The sequence below is a fragment of the Melanostigma gelatinosum genome, assembly GCF_949748355.1.
Source record: "Melanostigma gelatinosum genome assembly, chromosome: 14".
Classification (NCBI taxonomy): domain Eukaryota; kingdom Metazoa; phylum Chordata; class Actinopteri; order Perciformes; family Zoarcidae; genus Melanostigma; species Melanostigma gelatinosum.
The window spans coordinates 14243138-14258709 of NC_136647.1; the positions used below are offsets into that span (position 1 = coordinate 14243138).

Here is a 15572-nt window from a genome sequence, read left to right on the forward strand (position 1 = left end):
AATATCCAATGTCCCACCAGATTTACCCGGAAACTGCGGAAGAAGTAAATATCACTGATCGTGATGTGATTGGTTCAAAAGTCTGAGTCTCCTCTGATTGGCTGAGCCGCTGACACGCCGTCGTGTAACTGGTTCGTGGGTCGTTGGCGCCCTCCGTTTAAGATTCAACTGTGTGATTCAATTGTGCTCAGTGTAATAACCTGCTACAACAACTAACGTTATACCACAGCCGTTTTATTTGTTTGGAGGCTGAGAAGATAACATTAACAAATGCTGTCTGAGGAAAGCAGCTGCTTTGTTGCCAACATGCATGTCATTAAGAGAGGTATAGTAGCTTCACTTTTTAAGTAGTGTAACGTTACACGCGAATACTCGAGTAAATGCATTGTTACGGTGCTGGGGATGTCGAGGTCCTGGAAAAATAATTAAATGTTTTAAAGATGCGATACATGTTAATACAACAAAGAAATACTGCACATTAGTGTTCAGCTCAGTTTCTGTCATGTTTTATGTTTCTTTGTGAGTTGTGTTTTCACACCAAACAGACTTGAGTTATGAGAGGACAAAAGCTGACACTTTATCTGTCTTAGTTTGCAGGTTGGTTGCCAACTTTTATGTTGAATAACGTTTCGCATATAACGTTATATATTTAAAAAAATAGAAACAACACCGTCACAGCCGAGACTTTAAATTTAATATCACTTTCATTGTTCTCTGGCCTTTGATGTTTACCGCCCCCCCCCCCTATTTTTTATAGTAACGTAAAGGCGTTGACAACTTTCCTCTTTAATGAATGTGTAAGTAGAGTATTATTTTAAACTTGTTTGGCATCTCTGGTATTGGCGCGAAGTAGCAACGTTGGTCAATAACTGACAGGTGTTGAGCGCGAGCTTCATCTGAGATAATTGATCAGGAGAGGGGGTCAATACAACAGCTAGGGCACGGATAGTTATTGTGTGTTTACTAATCGTTAGTTATATTCATCAACTATCCTCAGAAATGAACTCAGAAATTGACTGAATAAGTTTAATAATAACAAATAATGTTTTTTTATATTTCAGATGGACGCCAGGAGGGAGTTACTTTTGATAAAATCACATCTCGCATTCAGAAGCTTTGCTATGGACTCAACTGTGACTTTGTGGACCCTGTGAGTTCAAACCACTCTAAAGCTAACCATCAAGTTCAAAAAGAAAAGAAACATCAAGTAAAGTAAACGAGCCACTCTCCAATTCAGTGATATTCTACCACATGCCCTTTTTCTCGGTTTCTGCAGACCCAGATTACAATGAAGGTGATCCAGGGTCTGTACAGTGGCGTCACCACTGTGGAGCTGGACACTCTAGCAGCAGAGACTGCTGCCACCCTCACCACCAAACACCCCGACTACGCACTCCTGGCTGCACGGATTGCCATTTCCAATCTCCACAAAGAAACCAAGAAAGTATTCAGTGGTGAGTACAAGTTTGAAGTTACCATAGAAAATACGACGCTCTGATGCAAGATGTGTGATTTTTGTGTATGTAATAAATGTGTTTATAAATATGACTTTGCATTTAAAATAAAAAATAGCACCATTAATGCACTATATATTCATTTAGCCAATCTTACGGTAAATGATGATGTTGCACATTGTGGTATAGCGATTCCCTCTGTACGAGAAACCCTGACATGATTGATCGTACATTGTTAAAGTGTTGAAATTATGAGTACTGGTATTGGGAACTCTCTTTGCTTGTGTAGATGTGATGGAGGACCTCTACAACTATGTGAACCCCTTAAATAAACGCCACTCGCCTATGATCTCCAAGGAGATGCGTGCCGTTGTACTGGAAAACAAGGGTGTAAGTCACATGCTGTGGCATTTTGTTCATGTTTCTTTTTTAATTTAAAGTCATTGTAACTATGTTAAGCATTTTTTAACATAATATATCTTATCTTTTGCAGCGCCTCAACTCAGCCATCATTTACGACAGAGACTTCTCCTACAACTTCTTTGGCTTTAAGGTAATTTATTTAATTTTACATTCAACATCTCGAGCAGATTCTTGAATCATAAACCTAATTCGGCCCTTTTGCTCCAATAGACTCTTGAGCGGTCGTATTTGTTGAAGATTAACGGCAAAGGTGAGAGTTGATTTCCCTGTAGCTTCTTGAGAAGCGTGTTTATGTGCGCAGAGGCTCAAGAAATGTGTTTTGGGGATATTTGAAATAGTTAATTTGCTAAATCTCGTATTTTTTTCTGTAGTTGCCGAGAGGCCCCAGCACATGCTAATGAGAGTGGCTGTCGGGATTCATCAAGGAGACATTGATGCAGCCATTGAAACCTACAACCTGCTGTCAGAGAAGTGGTTCACCCACGCCTCCCCTACTCTGTTCAATGCTGGCACTAACACGCCACAGCTGTCAAGGTAACGTAAGCCAAGTCGAACAAATTTCTGATGCGTTCTTTTGTTTCCCCTCTCTAATCTAATGCGTTTGTGTTGTTGCAGTTGTTTCTTGCTCGCCATGAAAGAGGACAGCATCGAGGGTATTTACGACACGCTGAAGCAGTGTGCCCTCATCTCCAAGACAGCTGGAGGTATTGGATTGGCCGTTAGCTGTATCAGAGCAACGGGCAGCTATATAGCTGGGGTGAGTTAAATGCACACCGCGGGGATTCAAATCAAACAGACATAGAGGAGCTTTGTTTTTTGTTGTTGTTATTTTTGTACGACTTACGGTGATTCTGGGTTTTCAGACGAATGGCATTTCCAATGGGCTGGTTCCTATGCTTCGAGTCTACAACAACACGGCACGTTACGTTGACCAGGGTGGGAACAAGGTAGAGATTTGCAGCCCACACTGTAATGGAGCTTGGCGTTGTTGCTCTGGAGAGACCTCTGGTAGCAGGTTTCATCACCTCGCCCTCTGCGTTTGCTTGTTCAGAGACCCGGGGCCTTCGCTGTGTACCTGGAGCCGTGGCACTTCGATGTGTTCGACTTCTTGGAGTTGAAGAAGAACACCGGTAAAGAGGAGCAGAGAGCCAGAGACCTGTTCTTCGGCATGTGGATCCCTGACCTGTTTATGAAACGAGTGGAGAGCAATCAGGTGAATAGCTGAGGGAATAACCTCCCTGACTCACATCTCACATCGGTTACAGTTTGAATGAAGCTCTATGTTCTGTAATACAGTGCATGTTTTCAGGTGGCTGTGATAGTTTTGAAGCTCCTTGAACATTACAGGATGGAAGTCTCATTGTTCCTCTCCTGCTCTTGTAGGACTGGTCTCTAATGTGTCCCAGTGATAGTCCTGGGTTAGAGGAATGCTGGGGAGAGGAGTTCGAGCAGCTTTACACTCGGTAAGGCCGGCACACCAACCTCTGTTTTTAACAAACGGCTCACTTCTTAGGGCTGACTAACCTGTCCCATGTGTCCGGTTTGTCCTCAGGTATGAGAAGGAGGGCAGGGCTAAGCGCGTGGTGAAGGCTCAGCAGGTGTGGCACGCCATCATTGAGTCTCAGACAGAAACCGGTACGCCATACATGCTCTACAAGGACGCCTGCAACAGGAAGAGCAACCAGCAGAATCTGGGCACCATAAAATCCAGCAATCTGTGCACGGAGATCGTAGAGTACACAAGCAAAGATGAGGTGAGCGGCGGGAGACCTTGTTTCTGCAATATTCACATTAGCCATCACGTTACTTTCTTAATGCTCATTTGTTTTGTTCTTCCTTCAACTCAGGTGGCCGTGTGTAATCTGGCATCTATTGCCCTCAACATGTATGTCGCCCCAGAAAGGACCTTTGACTTCAAAAAGCTTGCAGCTGTCACCAAAGTCATCGTCAAGAACCTGAACAAGATTATTGACATCAACTATTACCCCGTGATTGAGGTATGCTCTCTTGTCACGTGTTGCTTCTCTACGACCGGGTCTCATGTGCTCTGTTAACGAGTGGCTCCTCTGTCCTGCTTTACAGGCTAAGAGGTCTAACAAGCGTCACAGGCCGATTGGAATCGGTGTGCAGGGTCTGGCTGATGCCTTCATCCTCATGCGTTATCCCTTTGAAAGCCCAGAGGCCCAGTTGCTCAACATTCAGATCTTTGAGACCATTTACTACGCCGCCCTGGACGCCAGCTGTGAGCTGGCAGTGGAGCTCGGCCCGTACGAAACCTACGCTGGCTCTCCCGTCAGCAAGGGAGTGAGTAGTTCTCACAATGTCTCGACTCCATCCTGGGGATACGGTTTTGTAGTTTCTCACTCCTTTTGTTTTCCAGATCCTTCAGTATGACATGTGGGATAAAACCCCAACAGATCTCTGTGACTGGGAAACATTGAAGGCGAAAATTGCCACGTAGGTCTACCTGAATGTCTTCCTTGTTGGTAGATCTGCTGTGCTGTATGTGGAGATTGTGGCTCATCCCTGCTTCCCCCTGTGTGTCCTCAGGCACGGTGTGAGGAACAGTCTGCTCTTGGCCCCAATGCCCACAGCTTCCACCGCCCAGATCCTGGGAAACAACGAGTCCATTGAGCCCTACACCAGCAACATCTACACCCGCAGGGTGCTCTCGGGAGAGTTTCAGGTCAGCACTTCTCTTCTTTACGTCTCAGAAGTTGTGTGTCCATAAAGGGAAATGTTGCTAAGTGTCTTTTCTGCGTCTTCGATAGATTGTGAATCCTCACCTGCTGACGGACCTCACAGACAGAGGACTGTGGAGTGACGAAATGAAGAACCAGCTGATTGCTCAGAACGGGTCTATCCAGGTAAAGGATCACACTTAAAGGAACAGTGTGTGAGATTCAGTGGCATCTAGTGGTGAGATGTAGATTGCAACCAACTAAATACCCCTCAGTGTACTCCTCCCTTTCCAAGTGTGTTGGAGAACTATGGTGGTCTTCAGGCACGGAAAGGTATCTTAAGGATTCTGTTTCTACTCGGTTTCACTTTCATTTACATGTTCGTGCTTTTTGCACAGATGTATTGATCAATTATCGGCTTTCATGTCAACTCGAGTGTCCTTTAATAATTTAGCACCGGGACCCGTTTAAGACGGAGTTTCGGCACACATCCCTACCTTCAGATGACGTAAAAACGCAAAGGCTCTCGCTGGAGCTCGAATTAAGTTTGTCCGTTCTGGGCTGCTGTAGAAACATAGCGGGGTCGTAAGATGGTAGAGTCCGTGGCATCGGACACGCTCCCTATGTAGATCTAAGCCAACAAAAACACGATTCTTAGTTTCAGGTGATTATACACTGATTAAAATATAGTTATGAGACCATACACTCATGTTTTAAAGATTTACTGAGGTAATAAATCAACTAAGAAGTTGATTAAATTATTCAGTGACATCGCTCTAAATGTCACAAAAATGTTTTGGTGATCTGCAGCGTCTGACTTGTCCTCCACAGGATATTGAAGAGATCCCCGATGATCTAAAGCAGCTGTATAAAACCGTGTGGGAAATCTCCCAGAAGACTGTCCTCAAGATGGCAGCAGATCGTGGGGCCTACATTGACCAGAGCCAGTCCCTAAACATCCATATTGCCGAGCCAAACTACAGCAAACTGACCAGCATGCACTTCTGTGGTTGGAAGTTGGTAAGTTAGGACTGAGGCACTACAGGCGTGATAGATGCTGTATTAAAGTGAGAAGAAACAACGTCCTAATGCCGGTCTTCTTTTCTCTGCAGGGCCTGAAAACCGGCATGTACTACCTGCGGACGAAGCCTGCTGCCAACCCCATCCAGTTTACCCTCAACAAGGAGAAATTAAAGGAAGCCCGGTCAACCAAGACCGACGAGGAGACCAAAGAGAGTAACGTTGCTGCCACGGTGTGTTCCTTAGCGAATAAAGATGATTGCCTGATGTGTGATTCCTAAGTGAAGTGTGGTTTCCTCAGATAAACTCACTTCCCCTTAATCACCAGCTTCCCCATTAAAGATATATTTTAGGAAACACCATGTTCTTTTTTTTATATGATATTGTAATCAGGGTTTTACATACGACACGGTCTTCAAGTCAGTAATATTTGCTGTCTGTATTAAATATTTTCACGGGTTTCTTCATCAATTGTGTTGAATTTTTGTATAGAATTAATTAATAGGCGACAAATAATTAATATTTTCCCTTCGTGTTTCTTTTGATCAATACATTTTTATAATATGTTTATAATAAAAAAGAATATTAATGAATTTCATGTTTGTACGTTAGTGTAGGAAATTAAACCTGTTGTAAAATGGTCATAATTGAAGTCTCATTATTTATTATTACACTATTGTTGAGAATATGTGAAGCTTTTGTTCCACCTCAGAACCTGAGAATATACTGCTATTATACATGTGAATCCTGCATTTATTGAGGCAAAAACAGTAATTCAGCATTACATTTACAAAAGTAAAATATCTGCATTCAGAGAGAACATAGCTAAGTGGCAAGAAGCCAGCCCGCTGTTCTTTATATGTCTTGGTTATTAGGAAGTGAGAGGCAGGGGGATAGACTCTTCTGTCACCAGGGACGCTCTAACAGGATGGAGATTATGATTAGTTTAGCGAGGCATGTTCGTCATATTTTTAAAGATCTTGAAGGCTTTTCTGTCAAATGACATAAAGTGTGTTTTAATTATCTGTGGTGAAGCAGGCATGTTAGGACCCAGGTTAACAACACCAAAAAATGAAACTGGTGATGGCGTCAATCACGCAATAGTGCAACAAAGGGCTACAAGCCAAGGTGTTTTCGACTCTTGATAGGTTGTGTCTTGGGACGGGTCGATGCTGCAGGTGAAGAATTAATGAACTGCTGTGTTCATGCATGCGATCTCACGGGAGCAGTAAGTGTAAAGCAAGCTGACACCTGATCTGTCACACTGTAGCAGGGTGTTGGTCTGCCGCCTACGAAAGAAACAATAAAGCAGCACTACTTTATAACCTCAGTCTGCACAGAGTTAATGTTCCCCGAAGACTATGTTCATACAATACAGAGACACGGAAATAAACGGGATTTCAAGTGTTTTAATTGTGTTACAAAGTAAGTTAATTGAACACAAGGCTACTTTCTTCTGATATTTGAATGTAAAGAGAAACCAACAGAGGCCATTTCCTAAACAGTACAGTTTGAAAGATGGCAGTGAGGAGGGACACTCGGCACAAAACAAAGTTGCTAAAATTGAGCCCTAAATTGAACATGCAAATACGAAATATGTTAGGCAAGTGTAACATGAAGAGACGCACAAAAAAGCCTCTTAGAGGTATGCCGGAAGCCGAACAGGAAGTAAGCTATTCTTAATTCAATGTGCCGTTTTAGCGGTTAACAGGCACCATATTTAAATTTCTAATTTTACCATGTGATGAGAAGATTGTAACAACATGATCTCTGTCTCAGCAAATATGAAGCTACGGCTAGCAGCTGATTAGGTAAGCTTAGCACAACTGGGATCAGGGAAAAAGCTAAACTGTCTCTGTCCAACAAAACCCTCCTACCAACACCTCTAAAGTAAGTCAAGTGTTTGTTTACTAAGCACAAAAACCAAAGTATAAAAAGGAAAATCTGCTGTTTTACAAAAACATGGAACATTTACCTCTCATCAGATGTTGCATAATGTTACCAAAGAGCCAAGTGCTGAAAAAGTCAGCGTGGTCCTTTAAATGGGACACCACTACGATTACGGTCTCACTAACGTCCCGTCAATCGATCCCTCCCCTTCTTGGGAACCAAAGCCTGTGTCCTTGGAGCTGCTGCTGCCTGTTGGCGAGGGAATGGTATTCTTGGCTCCAGGTTTTGCATTGCTCTCCCTGGAACCAGACTTCTCTGCTACATCTTGCTCACACGTTCTACCCTTCATCCATTTTGCCTCCACTGGTTGTTCTTGCAGCTCAGTGTCTCTGAACGTGTTTCCTACTCTCTTTGCGTCCGTCTTTTCCTCGTTGACTTTGATGCTCTCAGCTTGTTGGGAGGTCGTCTCTGTGTGTTTTCCACACACCTTCGCCACTCTGAGTATCTCTCCCTCTCTTCTTTTTTCTGCCTCATCCTGTGGGGCCTCTGCTTTTTGCTTTTCTTCTACATGATCAAAACGTCTCCCTGCCACCACTTCCTCTTTCACTTCACTTTTGTCTGCCTCCACCAGCTCGTTTTTCTCCGTTTCCTTCTTATCTCCGAGCTCTATTTGAATTCTGCCTTCCTCCATTTTCAGCACATCGCAATCTGCTACCTGCTTTGATCCCTCTGCTCTACATTCGCTGACCTGACTCTGTTGTGCGTCTGACTCTTGTTTTGTATCTGAGTCTAGCTTTTCTTCATCGACACCTTCTTCGCCATGGTGCACTGTCACTTGAAGTGATGCATTTCTCTCATTTTGTCTCATGTTAAAACCTCTGAAATTGTTCTTGGCACCAATGATGTATTTCCCCAGAAAGGAGGAGCCATCTTTGGTCAATGCGTCGCTTACAGTGTGTCCATCGTCCATCAAAACCTGGTTGACCTCTTTCATATCACCGTGCATCCTGGTGACCGTTTTGGTCAGCAAAGTGATCCGATTACCGACATCTGAGGGAAGAGAATACAGCATGCAGGTGAATAATGCACAAGCAATTCATGTTTGAACATCAAACATGTTGTGGTGCCATAGCTTACCGACCGTATCGCAGTCCTAATGTATTATTCCAGACCACTGGTACGCATAACATTTGTATAATTCATAATGTTAAGACTTTTTAATCTGATAGCCAGTAATATTGAAGATGAAGGAAGGCAGAGCTGCATTTTAAATGCTTCCATTTGGCAGATTAATTCACAATCATAAGATCTCAGTCCATTGTTATACTGACGACACGCAACTCCAAGTGTCTATAAAACCAGGATCCACCAACAGACTGGCTTCTGTAACAACCTAAAGTCTCAAAGATATCAAATGCTGGATGTCAAATAACTTCCTCCAACTCAATGAAGAAAAAATGTAAATATTATTATTTGGGTCACTAGACATCTTGTCTTTAGTGATGCAAGGCAAGGCAAGTTTATTTGTATAGCACATTTCAACAACAAGGTAATTCAAAGTGCTTCACATAAAACCATTAAAAGCATCAAAACATAAGGCAAAAGAAAAGGAGATTTAAAAACAAGTAAGAACATTCATTAAAACATTAAAAAACAGTGCAAGAAATAAAATGCAGTAGTAAAATGCAGAAATGCAGGAAATTGATTAATATATTAATTGAATGTGGTTCAATTAAAGGCAGCAGCAAACAGAAAGGTCTTCAATCTTGATTTAAATGAGCTGAGGGTCTCAGCAGACCCGCAGCTTTCTGGGACTTTGTTCCAGATATGTGGCGCAAACTGAACGCTGCTTCTCCATGTTTAGTTCTGACTCTGGGAACAGATAGTAGACCGGTCCCAGACGACCTGAGGGGTCGGGATGGTTCATAAGGTAGCAGCAGATCAGAGATGTATTTTGGCCCTAAACCATTCAGTGCTTTGTAAACCAACAGCAGGATTTTAAAGTAAATTCTTTGTTGGACAGGAAGCCAGTGCAAAGACCTCAGAACTGGAGTGATGTGATCCACCCTCCTGGTCTTAGTGAGGACTCGAGCTGCAGCGTTCTGAATCAGCTGCAGCTTTCTGACAGACTTTTTACAGAGACCTGTAAACACACCGTTACAGTAGTCCAGTCTGCTGAAGATAAATGCATGGACAAGTTTTTCCAAATCCTGTTGAGACATGTTGATTTGTTCAATGCAGTTACCTAGCCCTTGTATGGGATTATAGTCCCCTGGTGACATAGTTATGTAGATTTGTGTGTCGTCTGCATAATTATGATAACACACTTTGTTGTTTTCCATAATCTGAGCAAGTGGAAGCATGTAGATGTTGAACAGAAGAGGCCCCAGTATTGAACCTTGGGGAACACCACATGTCATTTTAGTCAGCTCTGATGTGTAATCAGCTACAGACACAAAGTATTCTCGGTCCTTCAAGTAGGATTCAATCCAGTTAAGTGCTGTGCCAGAGAGTCCCACCCAGATGTTTAGTCTTTCTAGGAGTATGGCATGGTCGACGGTGTCGAACGCAGCACTGAGATCCAGTAACACTAAGACTGAACTTCTCCATTGTCTATGTTTAAGTGGATGTCGTTGAAAACCTTAACAAGAGCAGTTTCAGTACTGTGGTGCTGTCGAAAGCCTGACTGGAAAACATCAAAGCAGTTATTTACGGCCAAGAAGTTGGTCAGCTGTTGGAAAACAGCTTTTTCAATTATTTTACTTAGAAATGGGAGGTTTGATATTGGCCTATAATTTTTCATCGTTGCGGAGTCTAAACTAGCCTTCTTTAGGAGCGGTTTAATAACTGCAGTTTGTAGGGCTTGTGGGAAGACACCTGAGAGAAGGGATGTGTTTACAATTTGTAAGAGATCAGTGGTCATGCAGTTTGAAATATTTTTGAAAAAGTGTGTTGGTAGAATATCCAAGCAGCAGGAGGATGACTTCAGATGTTGTATGATGTCTTCTAGGCTTCTACGGTCGATTGAATGAAATGGTGTCATGATATTTGAATGGATGTTATTCAGAGATCGGGACAACAAATATCCTGTGGTTGGTGTGAATTTTGTCAGTAAAAAAGGAGGCAAATTGATTGCATGCACAGGTGGATTGGAGCTCAGCAGCTACCGACACTGGAGGGTTTGTTAGCCTGTCGACGGTAGCAAATAAGGCGCGTGTATTGTTCTTGTTTTTGGTTATGATGTCAGAGAAGAATGACTGCCTTGCATTTTTAAGTTCCAAATTATAATTGCGAAGTCTCTCTTTATAGATGTCACAGTGAACCTGGAGATTAGTTTTTCGGCACCTGCGCTCAGCTTTCTGACACTCTCATTTCTCTATTTTGACCAGCGTAGCATTTCTCCAAGGAGATCTTTGCTTACCTGAGACAACCTTCACTTTAGTGGGTGCAATGGCATCAATAATATTTTTTACTTTAAAATTGAAGCCATCTACAAGCTCATTGACTGAGAGGCAAGAGAGGGCTGGTGTGGAGGAGAACTTCTGCAGCCTAATGATAGAAAGTTAGGATTCCAAGATCATTTTTGATTATCATGCCAAGCAGGTAGTTCAGTCTTATTTTTAACAACTTTGAATGGTTTTCAAAAATTTGATCATTTCTATTCTTTATTTATTATACTATATTGATACCGGAAGGGGAAATTGTCTCTGACTTAGTAAAAGTTATTCATATGTCTATTTTCATCAACAATAAAGCACATTCACACCTTTAAGTTACACAAAATGCTGCAGCCAGACTGTTCCAGTTAATTTCAGGATTGACTTTCAGGTTTTATTAAGGTAATTAAGGTAGTATTAGGAGATTGTGCTTTGCGACATGTAACAAGCCAGGTTTGTGAGCAAACAAGACTTTCGATGCATTCCTGACTGTTTGTGTCAAAGTTATGCTTACCTTTCCTCTTGGTCTCCTCGAACTCCCTGCGTGCCGATTCGATGTAGCGTTGCACCAGAGCTCGGGTCACCTGCTGGCGGTAAGGCAACTGGCTGTCTTCAGATCCCTTCATATCGGTCTTGAAACACACAACATCACACATTTCAGTACACAGTGTGTAGAAGATGATTTACTCTTTACTCCAGTCACACTAACTCCTGCATGCGATCATTAAACACATACTTACCATTGAGGCTATAGCGGGATATTTGTCCTCAGAATTACAAGTGCAGCAGCAGCAGATTTGTCTGAAGATAACCCTGGAACACAATTATTTTAAATGAATAAATAAAGATTTGGATACACAATGTGGTGACTTTGCAAGTTAAAGCTTTTTTGGAGCTCACCGTAAGATGTAAAAAACAGCTTTGGGTGAGGGGATGATGTTGAAGGGTGCAGGAATGGTGAGGCCCTCTCTGAAGTAACTGAGGTACAGCTTCGATCTGGCAAATTTCCACTCAACATCTGCATCGTCCTGAAATACATATGTCGAGATGTCAGGTCCGGTCTTTGTTGTTGTTTTTTTTGCAGCAGTGACATAGAAATATCTCTTTACCTCAATTTTCTGAAAGGAGTTGGTGATCATGGCAATAAGCATGTTGAGCAGGACGATGACGATGACGAGCGTGAAGATGCCGTACAGAATCCTTCCGACAAACTCTGCCAACACAAACTGCGGCATGTCCACGTAGTCCTGGTTGGCCACGCCGAACATGGTCCAGAATAAGAAGTGGAACGTCTCATTAAACCTGCAGCAGAGCACGATGAGACTCTATTCATACCTTTTGTTTGTCACCAACAACAGTGATGTATACTGTATCTATTCTCATTATCAGCAGATTCCATATTCTTACCTGCCAAGATGTGGAGAGACGACATAAGGAACATAGACATTGTTGATGCCACAGAGGAAGGCTGTTCCAATGATCATCAAAATAAACATAAATCTAAAAAAGAAAAACATCATTTACTCCATCATGTGCTCTAAATTCTCTTCCAGGGATTGATAATATAGGAGGCCAGTTGAAAAGTGCTTTTACCTCATCATGTCATCAATCATCTTCGCTATGGAGATCTGCAGAGTTCCCAGAGACTCGTGTGCGGGCAGGATGTACGCCAGCCGTGTGAAGCTCAACATACTGGTCACTGCAAACAGCACCTCCGCAATCAGCTGGGGGTCCTCCTGAAGCCAGTTCTCACGCACTGCGGGACGATTTTTTACCACAACCAAACAGGCCCGTTCAGCATTGAGTACCTTTGAGACCACAGACAACTACTTTCTTTGAATGATGTGATCATTTCCTCACCAGTCTGAGTGAAGTAGACGCACTCCTCTTTGCCGTCATAATCGTGGCAGAGGATGTGGCCTTTGAGCATTATAAGCACACGTAACGTGAAGGACGCCAGGTACATGCTGAGCACCATCACATCCAGGCAGTTCCACCAGTCCCGGAAGTAACTCCGCAGCCCCTCGATCCACACTTCCTTACACTCGTACCAGAAGAATCCTACATGAGACAGCAGGGTATGAAGCTTGAGTTTTCTCTTTCAGCGTTATGGAAGGGGAGTCAGAAAGGAGAGGGGGAACCCACCGACCACCCACACCATGTGGAAGGAGTTGTGCAGGATGTTCTGATGCCGGGATGCAAATTTGTCTCGATAAATCTCCATCGTTATCGATTCTCCGAGTAGCGTGATGAGAAACCACATATAAGAGGCAGCGTGGAGGAGAAACTTGATCACAGGAGTCTTTAATGTCTTCCCTGCCTGGTGAAAACACAAAAGACGAGGACCTGTCAGGGCCAAGACACAAAGTGTGTTCATCCTGTTTTCTGAATTGATTGTCTCCCGTGACACGTCTGTGACACTTTCTTTCAGAACATGCATCTCTACGTTTAGAACATTTTCGTTTGATGTGACCTTTGACTTTGGTGCGATCCAGTAGACGAGGCAGAGGACGGGCATGGTGAAAAAGATCCCCACAGAGACAAACAGCTTCCAGGCCGTCCTGCTGCCTCTCCAGCCTGCCAGGTTCCCACACCAGATAGATGACAGCACCTGCTGGCAGATTGGGTGGGCCACAAACTGCACAAAAACACACACACACACACACACACACACACGGAGGGTGAGACATCAAGTTCATTGTCTTCTTTTGAATGGCAGTAGGTCCTGCATCCAGCTACCTGCTTCTGGTTGTAGTTGACAGCAAGCCGCAGACGGGACAGATTGGGGATTCCCTCCTCAAAGGCCTGCTCCTCTAAGGAGTCCTGGCTCTCGTCCCCACAGCTGTTCAGGATGGTGGTCACCTCGCTCTGGTTGCGACACATGCCCAGCAACTCAACGGCAAACTCCTGACAGAGCTCCTCCAGGCCCAGATACTGAGGCTGCAGGAAGAGAGGCACCACAGCAGAGTGAACAAGGAACGACACAGAACGGGAACAGTAAGTGGGCACATGTACGAATCTCACCAGACCTTGAACTCCGGCTCTTTCTGCGAGAGTTTGCGGAGCTCTCTGCTGAGGCTGAAAGCTCTGAGCATGGCATCCTCAGAGGTGACGGACAGGTAGGCACGGCTGGCGATGCCACGGTAGGTGTTGATACGAGACAAGGAGAACTTCAGGAGGTCGTACTGCCGGCCGTTACGACACTCCAGACAGGCACAGGATATCTTATGTGGCCACGGGATGACGTGACCTTTTTGGTTGAGCATGCTCACTATGTCATACAGGTCTTTCTGGCAGGCTAACGTCAGCGGAGTCACACCAGGGGCAAACTGGGAGTTGTCAATAGAGTGGTCAAAGATGGCCTGAGAGAAGGAGCGCACGTCCATCTTGTTGCCTTTCTCCTGGTCCAGGCGGTCCAGCAGGCGCTTCACCACTCTGGGCTGGTTGGTGTCCACGGCGACTAGCAGGGCCTCGTGAATCTGCCGGAAGTCAAACTTGACCCCCTGCAGGAGGGCGTCCATGCAGCCCTCGTTGCCCAGGCGGATGGACAGGTTGAGGGCCTCCCTCCACTGCCGATCCTCAGACTCATCCAGCTGGCGGATGATGCCGTCGCCGGTCTTCAGCAGTGCACACAGCAGCTCTACTTTCCCCTCATGAATGGCACTGATGAGCTCCGGAGGGAACTGCAGCTTCCTGTTCATGATCTCGCGCCATTGCTCAGGCTGAGGGACGGGCGGGACAGTCAACAGATGTCCGTTCACCACATTTGAATTAATGTCAGATAACAGAGAAAAGGTTAACTACCAGTTAGATTTCAGAAGAGAAATTTCAAGCTTAAAATTAAAGGACGTATACAAAATAAAAAGCATGGCACATTCTACAAATGAGTGCACGACGGGACGCATTTTATGACATCAAGTAAAACAACTTTCCTTAATAAAATATACAACATTTTTGTTACAAAACTTGAATATACGGAATGACAAATTCTACAAACCTGGTCTGAATAAGACTTTGCTTACCGTGAGGTTTTCCATCCCTGATGAGCAGCAGTGATCCTAAAGCAAAAGCACAATCACATTCTCTGGAGAAATAAATAATATTTTTTGGCAGCTATTTTGAGCTTCAGAGATGAAGATGAAATCAGTAGATTGCACCAGCAGCTCCAATAAGAGAGAGAACTGAGGACTTTGGTGTCCCGCGATCATGTGTGCTGCCGGCTGACTGCATGGAATCAGCACCCACAAACTCAATAACACACTTCCATCCCCCATGGGGTCCAGGCCAATTAAAAACGTTGCCAGTTCAAAGTGTTTCATGCTTGGCTGCGCCCACACCAAACTGTTTCTGCGTTCAAACAAGAATTAACTCTCGTCTCTCCATTGGAAACAGTGCCATCGCACAATTAAGGTCGCCGTTACTGAACAGGTAGCAGCTGTCATCGTTTCCCCCAGAGAAGCTGGAGGGACTTCACAGCCGAGGGAAAAACAAGGAGCTGCAAGTAAAAGATGAACTGATTCTTTTCACTACTCTCTCCTCATGCAGTTCCACTATTAAAATAGTATTATTATACTTTTGCACACGCAACATTTTCAAATGTACAAGCTGAAACGATTGGCAGAGGAATCGATAATTAATTGGTAATTATTTTGACAATAGTAATGCCA

At 43.9% G+C, this 15572-nt stretch overlaps 2 protein-coding genes across 2 annotated transcripts; one reads left to right on the forward strand and one right to left on the reverse strand.

Moving 5' to 3' along the window:
• The first annotated feature begins 200 nt into the window (after positions 1 to 200).
• Positions 201 to 6100, forward strand: LOC306788127 (ribonucleoside-diphosphate reductase large subunit-like). Its single transcript, XM_079283504.1, has 19 exons — positions 201 to 325; positions 1062 to 1150; positions 1277 to 1454; positions 1744 to 1844; positions 1948 to 2007; positions 2088 to 2127; positions 2249 to 2411; positions 2493 to 2634; positions 2741 to 2824; positions 2929 to 3090; positions 3261 to 3340; positions 3430 to 3631; positions 3725 to 3874; positions 3960 to 4181; positions 4258 to 4334; positions 4428 to 4563; positions 4649 to 4744; positions 5390 to 5578; positions 5671 to 6100. The coding sequence occupies exons 1-19, from the start codon at positions 271 to 273 to the stop codon at positions 5857 to 5859; spliced, it is 2415 nt and encodes an 804-aa protein (XP_079139630.1). The 5' UTR covers positions 201 to 270; the 3' UTR covers positions 5860 to 6100.
• A 1537-nt stretch (positions 6101 to 7637) lies between these two features.
• Positions 7638 to 14942, reverse strand: LOC306788576 (short transient receptor potential channel 2-like; the record flags this gene model as incomplete). Its single annotated transcript, XM_079284148.1, has 13 exons — positions 7638 to 8518; positions 11420 to 11537; positions 11646 to 11718; positions 11806 to 11933; positions 12015 to 12207; positions 12313 to 12405; positions 12499 to 12661; positions 12766 to 12966; positions 13051 to 13225; positions 13379 to 13543; positions 13645 to 13845; positions 13935 to 14627; positions 14928 to 14942. 13 exons carry the CDS (start codon positions 14940 to 14942, stop codon positions 7638 to 7640), a joined length of 3099 nt encoding a protein of 1032 aa, XP_079140274.1.
• Positions 14943 to 15572: the final 630 nt, after the last annotated feature.

Coding starts and splice junctions, on each gene's coding strand:
- LOC306788127 (XM_079283504.1), top strand. CDS start 271: ATGCTGTCTGAGGAAAGCAGCTGCTTTGTTGCCAACATGCATGTCATT. Junction 2,635..2,740: donor CGGGCAGCTATATAGCTGGG/GTGAGTTAAATG, acceptor CTGGGTTTTCAG/ACGAATGGCATTTCCAATGG. Junction 4,745..5,389: donor CTCAGAACGGGTCTATCCAG/GTAAAGGATCAC, acceptor TGTCCTCCACAG/GATATTGAAGAGATCCCCGA.